This window comes from Neltuma alba, unplaced genomic scaffold (genome assembly GCF_004799145.2).
Source record: "Neltuma alba isolate B1F8T4 unplaced genomic scaffold, ASM479914v2 tig00008056_pilon, whole genome shotgun sequence".
Taxonomy (NCBI): Eukaryota; Viridiplantae; Streptophyta; class Magnoliopsida; order Fabales; family Fabaceae; genus Neltuma; species Neltuma alba.
The window spans coordinates 33,814-57,503 of NW_021634936.1; the positions used below are offsets into that span (position 1 = coordinate 33,814).

The 23,690-nt window shown below is 32.3% G+C and overlaps 2 protein-coding genes, 1 long non-coding RNA gene and 2 other non-coding genes across 5 annotated transcripts; 3 read left to right on the forward strand and 2 right to left on the reverse strand.

The window, feature by feature from the left end:
- The first annotated feature begins 274 nt into the window (after window positions 1-274).
- Window positions 275-426, forward strand: LOC114753659 (small nucleolar RNA snoR2/U65). Its single transcript, XR_003741035.1, has one exon. It is a non-coding gene; the product is annotated as a small nucleolar RNA snoR2/U65 (small nucleolar RNA).
- Window positions 427-2,722: 2,296 nt separating this feature from the next.
- LOC114753655 (UPF0481 protein At3g47200-like) lies at window positions 2,723-3,412 on the reverse strand. Its single transcript, XM_028942355.1, has one exon. The coding sequence runs from the start codon at window positions 3,410-3,412 to the stop codon at window positions 2,723-2,725; it is 690 nt and encodes a 229-aa protein (XP_028798188.1).
- Window positions 3,413-5,949: 2,537 nt separating this feature from the next.
- On the forward strand, window positions 5,950-8,306 carry LOC114753654 (uncharacterized). Its single transcript, XR_003741033.1, has 2 exons — window positions 5,950-6,023; window positions 7,875-8,306. It is a non-coding gene; the product is annotated as an uncharacterized LOC114753654 (long non-coding RNA).
- A 295-nt stretch (window positions 8,307-8,601) lies between these two features.
- Window positions 8,602-8,753, forward strand: LOC114753658 (small nucleolar RNA snoR2/U65). The gene has a single exon (XR_003741034.1). It is a non-coding gene; the product is annotated as a small nucleolar RNA snoR2/U65 (small nucleolar RNA).
- Window positions 8,754-20,140: 11,387 nt separating this feature from the next.
- Window positions 20,141-23,540, reverse strand: LOC114753656 (receptor-like protein 7). Its single transcript, XM_028942356.1, has 2 exons — window positions 22,694-23,540; window positions 20,141-22,182 (listed from the first exon to the last, which is right to left on the reverse strand). The coding sequence occupies exons 1-2, from the start codon at window positions 23,538-23,540 to the stop codon at window positions 20,141-20,143; spliced, it is 2,889 nt and encodes a 962-aa protein (XP_028798189.1).
- Between the last annotated feature and the right edge of the window lie 150 nt (window positions 23,541-23,690).

A 23,690-nucleotide genomic window follows, 5' to 3' on the forward strand; every position in this document is an offset into this window, starting at 1 on the left:
TCTTGCTAATTCATTACATGAATTAGTGCCCATGATTGTGTAGTATTATGCAAGATATGGTTGAGCATTTTAGTTTTTCTGATTGAGAAATAGATAAGTCCTATGAGGAAGAGATCCCAAATTGATTGGCAGTGCTGCGCATTGAAACAGGACTATGTGGTTTTTCTTTATTTTTATTTTTAATCGTTTTTTGTGTGATCTTTTTTTAGGGGCCATTTTGTTTGTGATTTGAGGGTATTATGATTAACCTTACCAGTGTACTGCTTTTAAGGTAAGTCCAAGTGTCCCATCTCCGGTAGTCATTAGAGCAAGGACCGGCGATGCTATGATTGGACGCAGAGCAAGATCATTCCATTTCACATCCTGGTAGGAACTGTGGTTCCTATTTTCTTTGGATCCATGGTGTTAATTCCTGGGATTACATATTTCTTTTTGTTTTATTTTTTTTTTAAACGTGGTTTCTATTTAATGGTGTACATACTTAGAGTTGACGAGTATTTAAGTTAAAGTTGGAATTGTCGGTTGAATACCTTGACGTGAATTTCTGGCTTACCCAGGTTGCATACTTTAGTATGCTTTAAGATAGTGTAGACTTAGAATTTTTGCAAACGTAGATGGAAAGGATGGATTTAAATGCTTCTTGTATTCTCTCTGTCCTTTAGGAGGCACAAGGAATATACTATCCACCAATAGTAGAGACTAATCTCATGTTGTAGTGAGAGCAAAAAGCATCTGCCAATTATATTACTTAATTATATCATATGTTATACAATCTCTATAAAATACTTCCGTATTTTATCATGTAATATATCAATTTATAAGTAAGACAAATTAGTTAAAAGAAAAACGATAAATATAAATACTTTAAAGTAATTTAGTAACTTTTTTAATATTTTTAAATTAGTCGATCTTATATCAAGTGCTAAAGATAGTACTTTTATTCTTTAGTTTGGTGCAGTTGGACCATCCTGAACTTGCGCCGAAGACATCCACTGTGAAGTAAATCATCCCACCTGTATGGTCTATTTAGGGGGTGTTTGGCAATATAAAAACCATGGTTTTAGAAGTACTTTTCCGCAAAACGAGACAAATTCCTCCATATATTTACTTTGTAAACTGTAAAAGCATTTCTGAAACCATGGTTTGGTTTCTATCCAAACATCCCCTTATCTTCAGAGATTCGATAAATTTTTTCTCAAGTTGCCGACTACTCGTTTATGAATTTCTGTTCAGAAAAATTGTCGAATTAAAAAATTTTAGTAAATGTTTTAAGTGAGCATGTGTTACACTTCCTTCTGAGTGAAGGTTGCCATTTCAATCCTATTTATAACTTTAGGCCGCTGAAATCTGCCCAAAATATATTTATATGAAAAAGACATCATGTGAAAGCATTGAGACACAAATTTTCTTTGTCCCCCTAACGTCGGATGGCCTATCTCACTTTTGCAAGTTTTCACCACATGACTTCACTTTGCTTGACTATGGACTCACCATGACCTTATATCTTCTTTGCTTTGATAGTATTATACATACATACAGGCATTGTCAAATTCTGAGTTGGCATAATTGCGTACGTGAATATTTTCCAATTGTCAAGCAACGTGGCAATGAGTCAACAAGTCATCAAAAAATTTAATCAATTATTATGCAGCTGGGAACTTTTGTTTCCTGTAAAAAGTAGCATGGCCATGTGATTGTTGAGATTTAATTTGAAATAAGCTGGTTATCTTTTGTGCATTCATAATTTAATAGCTTAACCGCAATCTTAAATTGAGAATGTTTTAATTTTATATAAATTTATATTTATATTTTAAATTGACTGATATATATATATATATGTAAGTTTTTATATGTAAGTAGTTTTCTAAAATCAAACATAATGCAGAAAGAGTCTTTTTAAATTTTAGAGAGACCAAATTGCATTTAGTTATAATTTGTTAAAAAAATTGAACATTATTTTTTAGATGAATTTTAAGTTATATTTTTTGCCGACGAATAAGATATCTTGTTTATCTCATAAAAATAATATGTCTTATTATAGATTTTATATTTTACAATAATCAATGGGAATGAGACAATTCATTGATATAACATCGTCATTTTTTTTGCCAATTTATATAACATGACCAGTCATTATCCTACTTTATTAGTTTATTTCATCTTAACAAAGTAGTAACTACTTTAATTATTATGGGTTTAGAATTTGAGAAAATAAAAGGAAACCTAGGTATATAAGAGGCTAAAATTGATCTTTCCCTTTGTGCACTTTATTCTTACCTTCCTCTGAGAAGAAAGAGCCATGTTAGCTCGTTAAGATATCAAAATTATCTTTAATAAATGTCATTAGTTCGAACCATTTGTTCAAATAGTTAAAAAGTTTTATAATTTGTTCGGGATATAGGATAAAAATATTATTACTTTAAATAAAACCTGTTTTATATTAAGGACATGTTAGAAGTACTTGTAATAACGATCACAAAAAAAATATAAAGTTTGACATGGTATTATATAAAGAGCCATTTGATTTGAAACAAAAAATAAAAGTAGTCTGGATTTAATTAAGGAAAATGGATAGAAAGGGCTCATATTCATAATTAGAACCAAATCAGACGCAAAAGGGGCTACATGATTTTTACCGAAAGTAATTTAAATCCTTCAGAAGACGCTATGAACTATCAATGATTATGTGTATTAATCACCGCAAGAAAATCAGAACTCCAATTCAAAAATGAGGTTGGGGTCGTCGTCGTGGAAGACATGGCCCAGCTGGAGGAGGAGATGATGAACTAGAGCTGTCTGGTTGATAGAATTGAAGAATGGTATACACAGTCTGAACAATAGTCAACACAAACAGAAATATTGCAGCAGCAAGAGACACAATCGCCCATGGATTTCTGAAGTAAGTTTCAATGAGATTAGCTCTCCACTTATTCCATGGCTTCTTGCAATATCTACACACACTCACCTGCACTATATCCAAACCTCCTCCCTGACGATCAACAGAAACATCCCTAGACAGTGAGTTAAAAAGCTTGGCCACAGCTTTATCACTTCCTAAAGCATTCTGCACAATCCCTTTTTGCTCCAAAATCACAACGTCAATCTCCTTGTCGATGATGTTATCCATGAAGAAGACAAATGAAGAAACCTCGCTGCCTGCTCCTACATGCACGCGTTCGAATGCTATGAGGTTCAACAAGGTTGTCTCTGTGCAGTCATCGAGTATTATTGAAGGGATTCTGAGGATTCCGCCATTGAAGGAGACATCTTTGAGGCTGTGGATTCTGCTTGGCTTGAAGGTGATGCCAGCTTCTTGAAGCTCTCTTGCAGAGGGAATGATGATTTCGTCGTCTTCTTTGTGTTTGCTTGATTTGATTGGTTTGGGAATGATTGTGGGGGTGAGTGGGTTCATGTTGAAGAAGGGATTTTCTGTAGAGATCTAAGATGTGTAAGGATTTGCCAAAGCTTGTGAAGATTGGAGTTGTGCTGGGCCAAAAGAATTTGAGGATTAGCTTGTTCAACAACTCTGGATCCTATAATATAGTAATGGAACAAAATGAAAATGAAAGAGATTTGTGAATGTATAAATCAGTTTCTTCATTTTAACAGAAAGTGCTAAGATAATTATTTTAAAAGACTATTCGAGTCATGTGAATAACTTCTCAATTGAGGATTGCTCTAAAGAACTGATTTTTGAGACCAAACTACTTGACAATGAAGATGAGAATCTTTTGGCATAAATAAGAAAAAGCTTGTATCGCTCAATCTCATCCTTTCTCTCTTTGTTGTTTTCTGTTTTGGGTCACAATTCCTCAAACCAATCTATTTGAAATCATTTATAGCTTTAAAACAAAATTTGGATCTCTCAATCTCAATTATCTTATTGACTACTCGTCAAAACATAAATTTAAAGAACTTGTTGAGAAATACAATTTTTTTTTTCCGGGACCAGCGAAACAAAAATTTTTCAGAGGTTAGCGTTGACCGTCATTGTAAACTGTTGAAGCCAACAAAATTTGAAGACTTTTCAATCCCAAAACCAAAATTTAATTTCTAAGATTCTATTCATTTATCAATCAAACTGATTGTGGCAGCACCGACTTTGAATTGTCTTTCTTTGTTTTTTTTTTAATCAATCAAACTAGAGTTCATGCATTGATAGTCTATTTTTGTCTCTCTCTCTTTCTATATAGATATATATATATATATATATTTAAAAACACATATACAAATAATGCTTTTAATTTTTTAGAATCAATGAGGAATTTCTTTACATTTATAAATTTGGCGTAGATGACACCTTTGGTTTTAATTAATGCATTATCTTTTATTAATATTGAAATATCATATTTCATCTATCACACAAACTTCATAAATTTTACCCACTCATATCCTAAATATAATATTCATTTTTTAGTGTAAACTATACTACAAATGAGTTTTACATTTAGAACTGAAGGAGTGCTTTCTAATTTTAATGAAACCTTTATACACTTTTTATATATAAATTCCCAGCTAACATTTTAAATTAGTTGTCCTCAAACTGAGTGTTTGAGTTACATCATTGACCACTTCAACATACACTCGATCATTGTTGCTCAAGTATATTGTAAGGAATTACAATATATGTTGAAGATCAATATTATGGGAGAATTACAATCAGGTTTCAAGAAAGGGATTTATATTAACAACTAAAAAGAATTTAATAATAAGTTTCAAAATAGGGAAAGATATAATATGTTCATATTAGTTACTTGTTATTAGGACTTCTTAATAATTATTTTCTTTTCTTAAGACTTCATTAAAATTCTCCCTACTATTATATACTTTTGTATTAATTAGAAACTCAATGTTGCTTGAGAACTTGCAGGGTAGCCCTTTGATGATGTACCACATGAGCTTCTATGTGTGTGTGTGTTAATTTTTAATTAAGAAGCCCCATTGGAATGATATTTCTGGCCTACATGGGTGTTTTCGGTTGCTATAAAGAGGAATTCTTCAAATATATCTTTATCGCACCTCCGGTCATAATTATAAAACCTTATTTATAATCTACAAATAATATCTTATAATTAGAACCGGAAGTAGTATTTTGTTCTTATGTTTGATCTTTATGGTTAGGATGTTTCTCAATTAAGTTCTCTTATTGTTACAATTTTTCTAGTTTTGTGTTGTGACTTAAATATATTTTTAGTCAATTTCATGAGTATAAACTTGATGAGTTAAATCATCCTTCACAACTTTGAGACTGCTTCAAAACACATAGTTTGGTAAGTAATAATATATATCTGACTTCTCAAATGTTATAGTCTCAGTGGCTCCATCTTCGTGACTATAGGGCCGAGGGCTAACCTATTTAAACCTGTGTATTTTTTTAATTATTTGATATATTTTAAAATCATTTTGATAATTATATTTTTTCATTTTTTATTTAGCTAGTATTTGGTTAAAATTATCTTAGTCCCTTATAAATGACATGGTCTAACCTGATGTGAAAATATCAATATATTTATATGATAATGGATATTTTTCTATTAGAATTCAATATAACAATTTGATTTGCTTTATTTTTAGTTATTTAGACCTTAATTTGACACTTTAGTTTGTTAATAGCTATGATTAAATTAAGAAAATGAACTCCTTTAAATTTTAAATGATGATTTGATTTATATTTTATGTGGTATTATCTCTAACAATGAAGATCACATCAATGATGTTGCTATTGTTTAGTATTGAAAAAAAATGAAATTTTGTAAACTGGCCTAAAATTTCGCGCTGCCTGAGCCTCGTACATAAAGGCTGAGTTTTGTAAAATGGCTCCAGCGGCCCGTGAAAGGCCGGCCCATTTCCCAGTCCTCCGGTTAATGCACCTTTACCAGATCTTTCACTTCAGATGGAGGGAGGAAGTGACGGAAGGAGCAGCACAATCCTCTCGGTTACGAGCACCCAAATCCACCTCCTTTGTGGCTTTCCCAGTTCCCACAAAGGAATTTCCGAGAGAAAGGTCAAAGCAGATGAAACGGGTAATATCTCTCCCTGCCCCTTTTGTTAATCCATTTCATGTCGTGCCATAGGCGAGTTTTATTCTAGAACTATGATACCTTTTAAAATGAAAATTCTATTATGAATTTTAGTCCATCCCATGTTGTTCTGATTTTTCATTAAAGTAAATTCATTTCGAGAATGGGATGGTTTAGTATGAATTCTCTTTGTGAATTCTACAGATTCACCTTCGATAGCAATAATATTCTGTTTCCGTAATCCCTGTTGTTGATTGATCTCCATGTCAAAACTTGATCGTCATTTGATGTTTTCGTTTAGGGCATTGGGCTGGTTAAATCTTATTCGTCTCTGAAATTCACATGGGGAAGTGCGTTGTTTAATTGGAGTTGTGGTGATGGAATTCTTCTGCTTAGTCTTAACAGTATGGATTTATTCTGAGGAGTTTGTGTTTGATTCCTTATTCATGGCCAATATTTTCTCACATCTAAGTAGTGAAATATAAGGGTCCGTTATGTGCAAAGTTGTGTTCATTTCTTTTGCATGTGTTTGCTGCTGTTTGAACTGTTAATGATGAATATACGAGGAAGTGTTTTGGTGCATATTGTATTTGGCCCGTGTTAGCCGACTGATAAGTGAGCAAAGTGAGTGTATATAAGACTTAGCCTACTAAGCATTTCAGATGAGAAAGGGATCATAATTTATATAAATTTTACCCCAAGGTCTTGTTCTCTTACATTTTCAAATTTTCTGTTTAGTTCCCAAAAAATCTTGAGGATGGGGGTTTCGTTGGTTACATTCGTTTGGTGATTATTCAAGATAACGGTGATGGATTTTGTTCTGAGTAGTTCATGTTTAAGTTTCCCTTTTTCACTATTATTTTTCATGTGTAAGTGGTGTATTCACTTTCTTATCTTTCTTTGTTTGTTTTTCCCCCCTTCTCTCTTTTGGCCAAATGGAATACATTCCTTAAGAAAGATTAAAACCAGTACATCATAGGCAAAGTAAACATTATCCAAAACCACAAAAGAGATAACAGGCAACACTGATCTATAGGCTCCTCAAACGAGCACAATGCTAGAACTAAAGGGATTGTAGGTTTTACAAGTCAATGATAAAGGCGCAAGCCCAACAACAGCTCCTTAGCACTTTCAAAAGAAGCTAGGTTGCTAAGCTGAGAAACATCTTTGGAAGGAAAATTGCCCTCAAATAAGAAGTTCCACCAAACATAGCACTGCTAAGAATATTTATAAGATGTTTGCTATAAGAGAGAACCAACAGCTTCGTGTCCTCTAGATCTTCAATTGATCAGTTTCTCATTTAGCGGGTCATCCTGTGAAAAGCTGTGTTCGTTTCTTTCGCATGTGTTTGCAGCTGTTACTGTTAAGAATATATGCAAATGTGGTTGGGTCACTCAAATCCAATTGTGCTTTTTCTATGTTAGTCAACTGATAAACAATCTGCTAAAAAAGTTGGGTGCGTGGATGGCTTACTGTCCTGTGCATTTTTGATGATAAAGGAACATAATTTTACTTTGTTTTTTCTTCAAATCTTTATCATGGACTCATTATATACTATATAACTCTGTTGTTCTTGTGCTAGTTCATTACATGAATTAGTGCCCATAATTGTGTAGTATTTTGTTCAACATTTTAGCTTAGGTCTAAACCCAATTTTGCAAACCCGCTTTCTATTGAATGTCTGCTTATCAAACTTCAGTTGTTCCCACACAAGCTGAAGGTCTCTTTTGCTATACTGGATTTTCTAAAATAAATTTTCCCAACGTCATTGTCTGCAACTAATATCCAAACATGAGCATTCTTTTCCTGCAACTTCAGGTGTCGTTGTTTGCAAGCTAACCACAAAGCGGACAGGCCCAACAACAACTCCTTAGCAATTTGGAGAGTGGCTAGGTTGTAAAGCTGAGAAACTTCTTTGGAAGGAGAAATGTCCTCAAACAAGAAGTTCCACCAAACACAGCACTGATGAGGATATTCAGAAGACAAAACCAACACCTTCTTGTCCCCTAGATCTTCAGTCAACCAGTTTCTCATTTAATGGATCATTCTGTGAAAAGCTTTGTTAATTTATTTTGCATGTGTTTGCAGCTGTTTGGACTTTTAAGAATACATGAGAAGATGGTTTGGGTTGCTCAAAATCGCATTGTACGTGGCCTGTGTTAGTCAACTGATAAATAATCTGGTCAGAAAAAGTCAGTGCATACAATGCTTATTGTAAAATGTATTTGAGATGAGAAAGAAATCATAATTTCTCTGATTTACTCTATTTACTCTTCAAATCCCTAACATGGACTCTTTGTATGATGTGTATGTCTGTTATTCTTGCTAATTCATTGCATGGATTAGTGCCCATGATTGTGTAGTATTATGCAAGATATGGTTGAGCATTTTAGGTTTTCTGATTAAGAAATAGATATATCCTATGAGGAAGAGATCCCAAATTGATTGGCAGTGCTGTGCGTTGAAACAGGTCTATGTGGTTTTTCTTTATTTTTATTTTTAATCGTTTTTTGTGTGATCTTTTCTAGGGGCCATTTTGTTTGTGATGTGAGGGTATTACCACTGTACTGCTTTTAAGATAAGTCCAAATGTCCCATCTCCGGTAGCCATTGCAGTAATGACCGGCGATGCTATGATTGGACTTAGAGCAAGATTATTCCATTTCACATCCTGGTAGGAACTGTGGTTCCTATTTTCTTTGGATCCATGGTGTTAATTTCTGGGATTACATATTTCTCTCTGTTTTATTTTTTTAAACGTGGTTTCTATTTAATGGTATACATTACTTGAAGTTTATGAGTACTGAAGTTAAAGTTGGAATTGTTGGTTGAATACCTTGATGTGAATTTCTGGCTTACCGAGGTTACATACTTAATATGCTTTTAAGATGGTTTAGAATTTTTGCAAATGTAGATGGAAAGGATGGATTTAAGGAATATACTGTCCACCTACGATAGAGACTAATCTCTCATGTTGTAGTGAGAGCAAAAGGCAAATCTCTCCCAATTAGGTTACTGTATTGTTCTCGAGGGTTGAAATCGAACCCCCCGACCTCATGATTAAGTGATGAGAGTTCCTACTACTAACGTTAACGTGGCGATAAATGCTACCTGGTTTGCCTAATATAAGACCTAGTAAATTAATTTAAAAAGATTAAAAAAATTACTAAATTATCTAATTGTAGCATATAATATTATATATTGATTTATAAGTGAGACAAATTAGTTGGAAAAAAATGATAATTACAAATACTTTAAAGTAATTTAAAGTAATTGAATAACTTTTTTAATCTTTTCAAATTAGTTAGTTGGGTATGTTATTAAGTAGTATTTTTATTCTTTAGTCTGGTGCAGCTGGGCCGTCCTAAACTTGCACCAAAGACATCCACTGTAAGGTAAATCATCCCACCTACATGGTCTATTTAATCTCCAGAGAGTAAAATTTCTTCCCGAATTGCAGACTACTCGTTTATGAATTTCTTTTCAGAAAAATGTGTCTAATTAAAAAAAATTCTAGTAAATGTTTTAAGTGAGCATGCTTTACACTTCCTTCTGAGTTAAGGTTGCGATTTCAATCCTATTTATAACTTTAGGCCGCTGAGATCTGTCAAAAATATATTTATATTGAAAAAAAAACAAAACATCATGGGAAAGCATTGTGACGCAAATTTTCTCTGTCCCCCTAATTTCGCATAGCCTACCTCACTTTTCCAAGTTTTCACCGCATGACTTCACTTTGCTTAACTATGGACTCACCATGACATTATATCTTGTTTGCTTTGATAATATTATACATACTCTTCTGGTCCTATTATAAGGTATTTTTAACATGTTTTACACATATCAAGAAAAACCTTAAACTTCATTAACTCTCATTTAAAATTTAATACCTTTTCAACTTTATCCCCATTTAATATATATTATACTTCATGTAAACAAAGTTAACACAATAATAAATTAGAGGTAAAATTGTACATCTACACAAAAAATTTCTCTCATTACCCTATAAATAAGACCAAAAAATATCTTCTCCCTCTGTCGTATAAATAGGACCAGAAGAGTACATACATAATTGCGTACGTGAATATTTTCCAATCGTCAAACAACGTGGCGATGAGTCAGCAAGTTTAACTTTTACTTTATTTTTGTGAAACTACAAAAAATTTAATCAATTATTATGCAGCTAGGAACGTTTGTTTCCTGTAAAAAGTAGCATGCCCATGTGATTGTTGAGATTTAATTTAAAATAAGTGGGGTATCTTTCGTGCATTCATAACTCAATAGTTTAACCACAATCTTAAATTGAGAATGTTTTAATTTTATATAAATTTATATTTATATCTTAAATTGACTGATATATATATATATATATATATATGTTTTTATTATAAGTAGTTTTCTAAAATCAAACATAAAGCCGAAGGAGTCTTTTTAAGCTTTAGGGAGACCAAAAGAACATTATTTTCAGACGAAGTTATATTTTTTGCCGACGAATAAGGTATCTTACTTATCTCATATAAATAATAATGGTGTCCAATACCAATACTTTAAAGTCCTTAATATTTTTTACCTTTGATAGTCCTACATACAATTGTCTGTACGAGCATACCGGGGTCGGTAGATAAAGTCCTACCTTTTTCACTAATTGTTTCCAGTTTTTGTTAATTTTCATTACAAATGACACTGTTACTAGAAATTGTCTTTAGTTATTAAAAATGGAAGCATGGATTTAGATGGGTTTAGGTCCATTACACAAAATTTATAGTCTCTAATTTATGATGAAAATTGAAGAATAATTATAAAAATAAAATGTAAAATGAATGAAAATAGGATTCAAAAAATCAATGCAAACATTTGTAATCAACTTCGTCTAATCCTCCATCAACATGTGCCACGTAGCCTCAATTTTTGTAGTTTGTTTACTTTTCATTATCATTTCATATTTATTCTTAAAAACAAAAACTCACCTTAAAAGGAAAAAAATCTATCTTGAAAAATAAAGAGATCTTAAATCACTTTGTAGAATAATTCAAACAACTACTCCCTCCGTTCTTTATTATAAAAGACGAATAACCGAATTACGTTGATAAAAAAAACAGTTAAAATTAGTTAAGAACAATTAATATGTAAAAAGTATAATTTTTTTCCCAAAAATGTTCTCATTAATAAGGAGAGAGAACATGAGAGAGAACACTGGTAATTTATTAAAAGAAAGAGAAGTGGGAGGGAGAGAGAGTGTGAGTTGGAGACAATAAATATGAGTAAAATAGGAAATCAACACAAAAAAGTAAAGACAACTTTTAAGTGTCTCTTATATATAGGAACATGCCATAAGCACCAAATGTCTCTTATAATAAGGAACGGAGGGAGTATATAATTACAAAGACTTGCATCTTTCTAATATCTGGGAAAATAAAGAGATGCCAAATAACAATGAAAACAAAGAGGCCTTGAATCACTTTGTGGAATAATTTAGAGAACTATACATAATTACACAAATTTGTACCATTAAAAAATAAAAAGACCATAAATCATTTTTTGAAATGATAAAAACGAGAAGACTTTTAAATTACTTTGTGAAATAACTCAGAAAATTGTATAATTACATAGACTTGCACCATTTTGAATGTATTGGAAAATGAAGTGACAGGGAATAACTTTCACCCTTTACAATCATGCTATAGATGCATTTCTCTCGTATGAAACATCTTCCACAGGACATGGGTCATCCCTCTTTCTTAACTTGTATAGTTAATGCAACATAGTAATTAATGCAGAAAATAATGACAAAAAATACTTATTAAATTTTAACATGACAAATAAATTATGCTGACTATTCCTTTAATAGTTTTTGCTACTCTTATAATGATTTTAACATGTAAAAATCTATCAAAATCATAATCCTAGTCTTACCATTAGTATTTTCATTGATTTGTATAAAACGCATTAGATCTGTCTTATAAAGATCAAAGAAGCATTTGTCATTTTAAATTTTAGTGAGTATTCTTTTTTTGGGTGATTTTGCCATTATTGTAGATCTCCATGTTTATGGTTCAAACTCATTGTTTATTTACCCTTTTCTCTTTTTATTTTAGTTTAATTTATGCCAGCAATTTTTGTCATTCACGTCCACACAGTCAAGAGTTTCCACTTTCCACCATGCTAGTCAAAGGAGTGAATGTAAGGCCCTACCCAAAAAAAAATTCATGGCAATCGAAGAATTCGATTTGTTATGGCAGAGCAGTACTTTTGACACAATTATTTGTTTTTGTTTTGTCTTATTTGTTGTATTCTCACGTGTCCAATACAAAAAATTTCAGTTTCTTCCCCTCTTGTATCTAGCATAACACTTCGGCCATTGTCAACATTTTTGTCAGAAAAGCAAATCCTCTCACCACTTGTCCTGGGCTTTTGTTAAGCAGTATATGTATATAGTTAAGTATAATATTTGGGTTTCTTGGTCAAAAAAGTACAATATCTTATTACCAAAAAAAAAAGTACAATATTTGCCAAATATTATTTGGTTTCCAAAAATATGATTCTACGTATCTGAAAAATTGAAGAAAAACAGCTGATTTTTCCACAATGATAGGAAGACTTAGAAGAGCCGCCCCGATGCTCTTACCCTTCAAAAGACAGTGCAAATCTCTTATGAACTAATGCAACACTAGAAGAATCCTCTGGCAGCTGAAATAGCCTCCTTTCTGATAAAAGATTGAAAATTCCTACACATTGAGAGGCTTCAAGAACGGAAATGGCAGATTTTTTCACTAAGAGGCGTCCAAATCTAGATGGGCTTTCTCCAAATACACTAAAGGAACAAATGAGAAAGTCCGGCAAAACAGAGAGATCGAATCATTGCCTTCACAGCTTCGTAGTCATATACTGTCAAAAGCTTCCAATTAGATTGGAAGGGGTAGGGTTGTTGCCGTAAAATTGTGTCGACACTCTGAAGTGCTACTTTTTTTGTTTACTTACTGTGATCTGAGACCGAGATATCTGTAAACTGAAAAAAGGTTGGGCAATATGCTAGAGACTTTTAGACAGCATTTCTCATTGTTGGGATGAAGGAAACAAAAATGCAGAAAAACAATATTGACTCAAGCATAGAACCAAAACAAAAGACATATTCTTATTAAAATGAGCAACAAAGAATACAAGACATCAAGTAAGATTTAAGCAGAAAATGACAGTATTAGAAAATAAAATACCCGGAGAAAGCCACCAGTGAAAATAATAAAGCCAATAACCTTGGAATTTAGCTTATTTAAAGCCAATGACCATTATTGCAAGATCTACAAATTTTCTGGACTTAATACCAAATAAAAGCACAAAACGATTTTTGATGGATAAGATTTAGCATACCAAAGATCTTATCTATGCAAAGCCAGAGCAAGTGAAGAGAACTTTAATAACTAAGCCTGGAACAGCCCAGCATTGGAATACTTCCAGACCGAGTGTCTGTTTTCTTTTTCTAAGAAGCACAATGTAAGATCTCGAAGCTAATGTGCAAAATATATAAAATCTAGCTGTGAAGATGAAGAACCCACCTAAACTTATTTTTGTGAACAGGACATGATGGTCAGGATCATCAGTTGCTCGATAATCATATCCCTAGCCACAAAATTCTCATACACGTTGTCTTTGAAGGAGGAACCTTATTCTGACGATAGCACAACTTCATCCCAAATGCTTGAGATATATCTCTAACAGAAATAAGCAGAAAACACATCAAGTCATGGGCCGAAGTATTTTTCTTCCAATCAACAAAATTAATAACTAAATTTATTTCAGACAACATTTAAATATTTTGCATAGAACATCAATCTAGTAACTATGCCTCACTCAAACAAAAAAAAAGCGAGTGATTTTCAGAGTCTTTTTGGAAAGGAGTTGAACCATTCAATGTTCTGTCAGTGTTTAAGCCACTAATGAAAAATTTTTAGCACTGATGTTCAGTTTCAAATATGCTAAAAGTATGTTTTCATTGGGTAGAGAAACATGCACGTCGTTGTGGCGGAACCGGAGCATCCTACGTCACTTCAGAAAGCAGGTCTCCCTGTTATGAAAAAAGAAATAGAGAGGAGGTCTCCCTACATTCCTCTGGCTCCTTTAACATTAACTGAAATTCAGCTTCACTGAAATCAGGAAAGCAAAAACAATAGTAAAAAACCTAAGAACAATATATTGTCTTACCACTATTCTTAACATGGTAGGCCAAATCCCCACAGGTCTTGATCGGGTTGTTTCATCATCCAACATGTGGGAACCCTCGTGTTCATTTGGAGAAGAATAAAATACCTCTGGTATCAAAGGATTGGACTTAAACATAAAGTCTAATATAAAAGAAAAGAAATCAAAGAAGAAGCAAAGAGAATACTCGAAAAGCAAAATGGGGAGAGAAAACTTGAAGATGATCGTGTCTAGCCCGCAAAGATTAAAATAAGCCAATATATTATATGAAAATGAAGGATAGAAGTCGACGAAGCGTGAAGTCGATCCATCTTTCAGTGATTCATGAGGAAGAGACGCTTGGGGACTTATCAAACAACTAAAAAACATGAGCTAATAGATGAGAGCCATGTGGCCCAATCACAGAATAGCCACATTTATAGGATATATAGATTGCCCTCCTTTTGTCAGCCAAAACAAAAATTATTAATTATTTCGTTTAGTCAAAAGATTGGAACATTGGAAGGAAAGAAATTAAATAAAAGGCACCAATAGGCCACATAATGAACCACTAAACGCGGCATACAAAGATAGTCAAAAATCAATGCATAATGGTTATTTTGATAGGCTAAAAGGCAATATATTTGAAGTAAGAAAATTCGTTACAATTACATTTAAAAGAAAATAATGGACTAAGAAATTCAATATATTTGAAGATAATGATTATATCATTTTTTAAGTTTTTCATATTCTACATAATATATGGGGTCAATCTCATAAAGGTAATAAAAAGTAAATGACTTCGAAAAAAATAAATTTGCAGTGTAGTCTTTTTTGTTGTCACAAATTCTAGTAGAGCAAAAATTTCGTAAACTCGTTGCGAATCTATAACAAAATTTAACATAAAAAATTTTGTAAATTATTTGCAAGGGAACAATCAACTGTAAGACAAGTCATGACATAATTTCCTTGATTAGCATATTGGTTTCCTTGCTTAAATTATCTTCATATTTTTGGAGCAAAAAAGACACAGAAAAACGAAGTTTTGTACGAGATTCCTAGTATGATGAACATATGCATCTTTTTCCCCCCTTGTTGCTACACATAGGTATCCTCTCATACAATATTACAAATTTTGGACCGAGCTAACTAATTCTCTCATACAATATTAGAAATTTTGTTGAGAAGCGTGGGTTTAATATTAATTAATTCATTAGTATGTTTATGCATGTATATCCTGGGATAAGATATGGACATCATACCCTATATTAATATCTTAACTAAATGCACATTTCCTACAACAAAACGAAAAGAAATTGAGGGCCTCACACAACATCCAAGCAGTTCTACATATATGTTAACTTAATTTTATTTTATTTTTAATATGCGGAGTTATAGACAAACAGATATTATCCTTTTGGTAAAAAGACAATTAAATATAGTGTATTGGAAACTATTCCTAAAAATAGAATTTCCATAGAGCACATGCAGCCAAGTTCTTCCGCAAGTAACGCATCATCTCTTCATAATATTCCCTTTCTTTACAAACTTTGCGAGCGAAACAGCTATTCCATTGGAGTCTCTTCCTTATGCAGTATTCTATAATCCTGCATTAAATTTCCAGGGCCAGAAAAAGAAATAAGGTACTTTAAAAATGCATTTGAAAAAGAAACCCATTTAAGGATGCTGTTTGGACAGTGACGTCTATGTCAGGTAACTAAATTAAACAATTCATAGAGGCAAGTAAACAAAAGCAATAGATTTAGAAGGACCTTAATCAGGTTAATCTCGCCTTCTATGCCATTCTTCTTTAGAAGAAAGAGTTACTTGAAGTCGTTTTGGAAGGTTTTCCCAAGGGCATTCTTCTTTAATAGCTCTCTGTAGCAATTGCTCCTCCACTGCCACTGGACCACGGTGCATTTTCCACTGCCCAGATAGCCAGTCTGCCTCTACACTATAAAACATCATAAAGTCACCAAAAGTCATTATGGTCATGGTCTCACCCCGGAGCTAAATCTTTAACATACAGGATTGATCCCAATTATGCAGAGAATAAGAGTTCCAAAAATAATCTCATAAAACTTAGCTTCGAATCGTAAGGATCCGAACTAGATTACGCGATTACCAGCTATGCTATGATAGTGACAAGGAATTCACAGAAAGTGGGAGAAATTACATGAACGTTGGTCAAAATTGAAAAAGAGTAACGGACATTTGAGCACCTGATCTTCGTTTGAGATGCCGACTTCAGCTAGGGTTTCAAAACTCAAATCCACTGACTCTGTTTCTTCTCCTCTGAAGCAAGGATGAAGATTTTCGCACGAGATCTGCAGAGTGAAATTCGTCGGAGTTCATAGTCGCGTTGCGTTTTGCCGGTCGTTAAACCCGTTGAATTTTACCCGACGCGTTATAGTTCTAATTTTTAAGATTTAACATGACAATATTTCTCATTAAAAAAAAATGACAATATTTATGTTTCAAGATTTGCTTTTTGTTTCAAAAAATGTTACTAAATAAATTTACTGATCAAATTATGTGATCATTTAAATAACAAGTTTTTCTTTTTCTTTTGCCATCAAATAACAAGTAGTATTTCTTATGTTGGTTTTAATCGCCATTCAATGTTATTCATATTGAAAAGTTTCAATTTGAATTCAAGATTTGAAATCTAATTTTTATATAATTAAATTTATTTTGCATTTGGCTAATATTCCCATCATAAAACATTCAAAAGTTTATAACCACTTAAGAGAATAATACTACATTTGGTTTTTAATATAAGAGCTAGTTGATTAATTTGAGTGGATTAAGAAAACTAATTAAGCTAGTTATTTGTAATAAATAAATATTGTCTTTCCTAAGATATTATTGTTAATTAAATGTTATTGGTTAGCACAACCATTATTATAAGAACTACCTTGAAAAAATAGATAAATATAAGAGACAAAATAAATTGGTGTTTAATATTTATGATTAAAATAAAAGTTAAACAAACTCTTATATTAAAAATTATTTCTTTGGTCCTAAACGGTAAAGCTAAATAACTAATTTATATATATCAAACAAATTTATTAACTTAATTATTTGTAATAAATATGTTTTAATTTTTCGAAATATCCCTTTAGTCATCATCTCAGGAATAAAAATTCTCTTTAATATGCAATCAATAACTTAAAAAAATTTATAAATTGTAGAGACAAAAGATATTGAGATATCGATTTAAGAGTTAACTCTTACATTTACAACTATGGCAAGAATATTGAAAAATGTCTCTTGCTGTTATTTTTTCTACAATTCTTTGCATCCTCTCACACAAACTTTAGAAAAAATAAAAATAAAACAAGCCTTACAAAGAAAGACTCATGTATCCAAAAAATAAAAAAATAAAAAAAACAACAAAGAAAGAAAGACTCATACCCCAACTTTTTCGGAACCCCTAGTTGTCCAAGTAAGTTGTGCTTAATTTAACTAAATATTTTTATTTCATATGAATCAACACTTGTATTTTTTTGGGTCTTCAATTTTTTTTTGACCTGAGGAGTTTGCCAATTTAACACCTTATATTAGTATATACGAATTTTAAAAAATTATATTCACCACATAATTTGGGACGCCCTTGTATAAAGGCTTGTTGAACGGTTTAGTTTAAGACCCTCTTTTTAATTATGACCATTTGATTGTTTGAATCAACTTGGTTGAAGTTTTTTGAAGGACTTGAAAATTGGGAGGAAAATGAGGGAAAAAAATGTATGAATGAACTTCTATATACATAGATATATATATATATATAAATACATACTTGAAAATTATTTTTTTGGGAGAAATTGGTGGATTCAAGCACTTATTATAATTTTTTTGGGGTCCTCTTTCCTACTTAGTATTTACAATATTTCATTGACCCTTATTTTTAATTTGATTTTAATGATATCAAATGAAACAGTGAAACACAAAACTGGCAAAATAGGGAGGAGGAAAAACTAAAAAGAAGATGTTGTTGCCTTTTTTGTTTGGATAGACGAGAGAAAATAGAAAAGAAAAAAATAAGTAAATATCTAAATAACTAAAATATCCTTATCAAAATATATCATATTTAAAATTAAATCAAATTAAATATTGCAATAGGAACATTATATTAACATTAGCATCATCAAATAATTTAAAATCAAGTTATTTGGTTTATATATATATATTCATATTGTCATATTGTAAAACCAAATTATTTAATAAAAAGTGAATAATCTTTTGAATATAATAAAAAAATAAATATGGAAAGGAAAAGAGAGGAGGGACAGTCACAAAAATCTTATTTTCCTTTCCAAACCTTTCAATATATAAAGAGAAAATTTGAAGAGCAAATGAGATGTGTGGCATGTTTTATTTACTCCCCCATCTTTCTACTCTACTGGAATGGGAAGAAAAGTTGGGAGGAGAGGAATAGAGAGAAGAAAAAACTACAGAGAAGATGTTACCACCCTCTTGCTTGGATAGATTAGAGAAAAATAGGGAGGAAAAAATGAGTAAATATCTAAATAACTGAAATATCCTTATCAAAATATATCATATTTAAAATTAAATCAAATTAAATATTGTAATCAGAATATTATACTAACGTTAGCATCATCAAATAATTTCAAATCAAATTATTTGGTTTATATATTTTTTCATAGTATTATATTTTAAAAGCAAACTATTTAATAAAAATGTTCTTGTAAGACAAAAAATAAAAAGTGAATAATTTTTTAAATATATGAAAGAAAATAAATGTGAGAGGAAGAGAGAGGAGGGACAATCAGGAAAATCTTGTTTTTCTTCCCAAGTCTCTCCATATTTGGAGAGAAAATGATATATGGAGTTTACCTTATTTTTTCCCACTTTTCCTTCCTCCCATATTTTCTCTCCTATCCAATCTTGAAAAATCTTGTGCCTATGTTGAATTGGTGGATACATGTATCAACTAAATGAATTTTGTTAGGAAGAGGTCCAATTCAATTAGAATTGATTTTGAAATAATTCATTACATTGATATTTAGAAAACTCATTTCTCCTCATATTTTACTCTCTAGTTTTCTACTTTTTTTTTCCTCCATAATTTTATTTCACTCCGAGCAAGGGGTTTCTTCCTCTCGTATTTTCTCTCATATCCAAATAAGAAAAAGACTAATTTCTCTCCATTTTTTATCTAATTTTTTTCCTCTCTAATTTTCTCTCAATCCAAATAAGGGGTAAAGAAACGAATAGAAGAATTTATAAACTCACAGGAAAAAAAAAGGTCATGACGTCGTTGATGGGCCAAAATGGTTTTAGGCCCAAGGTTTTCATGAGAGGACGAGCCCAGTTGAATGTTAACTGTTAAGTAATAAAGCAATTGAGGCTCGTGTTTTGCTTTGTCATATTTTCAATTTTAAGAGTTTGGCAAGGAGAAGAAAAAATTGTTAAGAGTTTAAAATTTGAAATAAAATCATTTTGCTTATTTTAAATTCCTCATTGCAGCATTATTCTGAACAATCATGTATCGATCATAACATCTTGAAGTAGAAAGTGATTTTCACATATTTATAAAAGCCTAAAACCCTTTAATAGAACTTTAAATTAAGGAAACAAACAAATTATAAGTTTCTTTAAATCATTAATTAAATGAGAAAGGTTGAATGGTTGATAACTAATTCAAATAACATAAGTTGATGACATGTCTGCACCAAAAGGAAAAAAAGTTGCTAATATGTGGAAAATTTTGTTCACATGATGATCAAATAGTACATAGCATACAAGTGAAGGCAAATGACTTGAAATTCATTAAAAAAAAAAAGGGGGAAAGACAATAACTTGCATTAAAATATACAGTACATTACATTCCACAAGATATTTAAGAAGCATGAAATAATAACCGTAGTGGAAACATGGGAAAAAAAAAAGATGACGCAATATATCACATGAAGCCACATTTTGTGTCTAATTCACTCTTCTTTGATTCTGATGGGCTCTTTTCCTTGTCCTTTTTGCTTGTTTCTTAGGCCTAGCTTGAAAAATTCTGACAAGCCCTTTAGGTTTTCCAGTTAAGAAAACAACTTGACCCATGAATATTCCAAACACCATCCCACATCCGTATCCCAAAGCCACTGGTTTCCAACCAAATCCAAATTTGTCATTACTTGATGAAGTTGATTGTGGCAATTTCCCTTCATCATGATTACATGCTTTTGACAATTGAAATCCACACAGTCCTAAATTTCCCTCAAAAGAATGTTGTGAAAATGTATCAAACTGCTTACCTCTTGGTATTTCTCCAACAAGTTGATTTTGTGAAAGATTCAAAACTTCAAGAAAGTTGAGATCAGCTAGTTCAAGAGGAATCTCACCTTTAAGCAAGTTTGATGATAAATCCAACGATTCTAGGTTTGTCAAGTTTGCGATGGATTGAGGAATAGGACCAGTGATTTTATTGTGGGAGAGATTAAGCCCCTTAAGTGAATGCAGCTCACTAAGAACATGTGGAATCTCTCCATCAAACATGTTTTTTGACAAATCAATGGATGTGAATGTAGTTATGATCTTTACCAACTCCAAATCAACACCTTTCAATGTGATCATCACTGATTCTTGATAATAACGAGATCCATACAAGTTTTCCAAGTAATCTAGTCTGGCTGAAACAAAGTCAACATTCATCATTCCTTTAAATTCCTTGATGTATGTTGTTGGCAAAGATCCTCCAAAATGGTTGTTGGAAACATCAAAAATTCTTAACATGGGAAAAGGATGTTTGGTGTTGGAACTATGAATGGCACCGTAGAACTTATTATCTCTTAAAATGAGTACCTGTAGCTCTGGTAAGCCTTCAAGCCAATTAGGAAATCTGTCATTGATCTTGTTTGCTCCCGCATCTAAAATTTCTAATAGCTTGCAATGGGTCAAAGACAAAGGCAACTGTCCTTCAAATTGATTGTTGTTCAAATGCAAAAATTGTAAAAAATTGCCCTTGGAAAAGTTGTCTGGTATAGATCCGACAAAATTATTCATCTGCAGATCTAAACTCTCAAGATTTGGGAGAGCAACAAGGCACTTTGGGATGTGGCCTGACAAGTTGTTGTGAGATAAGTTGAGCATCTCAAGTGAGCTTGCATTGCAAAATGAGGAAGAAACGTGTCCACTAAATTTGTTGTTGGACACTGAAAAGAATTCAACATCAAAGGATGGAATTGGGAGATTTCCTAGCAACAAGTTGAAGCTGAGATCAAGAAACCTCAAGTTTTTCATTGAAAGATGTTCAACTGATGTCAAGTTATTATGAGAGAGATCCAAAGTATCCAAAGTACCATTCCCCACATTATTGAACCATTGGGGAATATCTCCATGAATTTTGTTATTGGAAAGATTTAACCGCTGCACATTTTGAAGGTCTCCTAGCTGTTTAGGAAAGTCATTGATGTTGCAAGAGGATAGATCTAACTGTGCAAGATTAGGAATGGTATAGTGTACATCATTATGAGAGCTAAGTGAGAGAAACTTGTTGTTTGAAAGATCAAGATATTCTAGATTTTGAAGCTTTGAGAATTGATGAAGACTAATAGGGCCTCTCAAATTATTTGATGACAGACTTAGACGTGAAAGATTTAGGAAACCAAAAATTGACTCAGGAAGACCTTGCAACTTATTATCATCAAGATGTAATTGCTGCAAATTTGGAAGGCCAATGAATTTCGGAAGGATAGTGATATGACAAGAATCTAAATGTAAGACATCAAGATTAGGAATGGTGTAGTTAAGATTATTATCAAAGGTAAGTGAGAGAAACTTGTTGCTTGAAAGATCAAGATATTCTAGATTTTGAAGCTTGGAAAATTGGTAAAAATTAACGGAGCCACTCAAGTTATTTGATGATAGACTCAAATAAGAAAGATATGTGAGGGTAAAAATTGACTCGGGAAAATTACCTTGCAGCTTGTTGTCAGAGAAATCAAGAGATTTCAAATTTGAAAGATTTCCAAACACATCTGGCAACAAGCCACTAAAATAATTGTAACCGAGGTGCAATAAAGTGAGACTTGACATATTTGAAAGAAATGAGAGTTCACTACTAACACTATTAAATGCAAGGTCAAAATAAGTTAATCGGGTGAGGTTAGTAAAACTTACAGGAATAGGCCCATGAAAATTGTTATACTGAAGACACAAAAAATCAAGAGACTTCAAATAGCCTATGGAATTTGGTAAGAGACCAGTAAAACCATTGTCACTGAGGTCCAATGAAGTGAGACTTTGAAGATTTGAAAGAAATGAAAGCTCACCACTAAAATTGTTTTGTCCAAGGTCCAGATCAGTTAGTTGAGTGAGGTTCCCAAAACTTGTAGGAATAGGCCCATGAAATTGGTTATAATGAAGACCCAAAAATCAAGAGACTTCAAATGACCTATGGAATTTGGTAAGAGACCACTAAAATAAAATAATTGTCACTGAGGTCCAATGAAGTGAGACTCTGAAGATTTGAAAGAAATGAAAGCTCACCACTAAAAGTGTTTCCTGCAAGGTTCAAATTAGTTAATTGAGTGAGGTTCCCAAAACTTGTAGGAATAGGCCCATGAAATTGGTTATAATGAAGACCCAAAAAATCAAGAGACTTCAAATGGCCTATGGAATTTGGTAAGAGACCACTAAAATAATTGTCACTAAGGTCCAATGAAGTGAGACTCTGAAGATTTGAAAGAAATGAAAGCTCACCACTAAAATAGTTGTTTGCAAGGTTCAGATCAGTTAATTGAGTGAGGTTCCCAAAACTTGTGGGAATAGGCCCATCAAATTTGCAATCTTCAAGACTCAAAATATTAAGTGACTTCAAAGACAAGGAGCTTGGTGCAATGGAAGACATATTTACATTATCTAAAACAAGTTCTCTCAGATCAGTCATGTTTAGAGCAAGCTTCTCCCAAGTGGATGGTTCAAGTCTTAAACTCAACGACTCATTATACAAGAAAAATTTATTCCAAGACAAATCAAGAGAGACCAACTTAGACAATTCTGCAATTTTAGGAGGAATTTTACCAGCAAAATGAGAGCAGCTTAAGTTTAGATGCATGAGCTTGGAAAGATCACCAAATTGAGATGATAGCAAAGACCCATTAAAATTGTTGAAAGCCAAGTTGAGTGTTTGGAGATGAGAAAGTTGGAAGAGGCTATTGTTTGGATGGAGTTGACCTTGGAGCCAACTACAGCTAAGGTCAATGCTAATCACATAACCAGACATGGAGTCACACGTGATCCCATCCCACAAGCAACAGTTTGAATCATTTCCCCATGAAGCTATTTGGGTAAGATGAGTTCTTAAACCGCATATAGCCAGCATCATAAAACTCATCACACCGCATTGAAGCAGAATGATCAAGAGAGAGAGAGTTTTTAAAATGAAGAAGCACAATGGAATCATGAGAATTACATAATGGGGGGTTGAGAGAAGAAGAAAGGGAAAAGAAAGAAGGAAACAAGTAGAAATAGATGATGATTCGAA

What these genes read in the sequence shown, in the direction of transcription:
- LOC114753655 (XM_028942355.1), bottom strand. Translation starts at nt 3,412, where the DNA reads ATGAACCCACTCACCCCCACAATCATTCCCAAACCAATCAAATCAAGC.
- LOC114753656 (XM_028942356.1), bottom strand. Translation starts at nt 23,540, where the DNA reads ATGAGTTTTATGATGCTGGCTATATGCGGTTTAAGAACTCATCTTACC. An exon ending in TGCAGGAAACACTTTTAGTG is followed by an intron (nt 22,183 to 22,693) that starts GTGAGCTTTCAT and finishes GCTTGTTGCCAG; the next exon opens with ATGTGTTTGGAAATCTTTCA.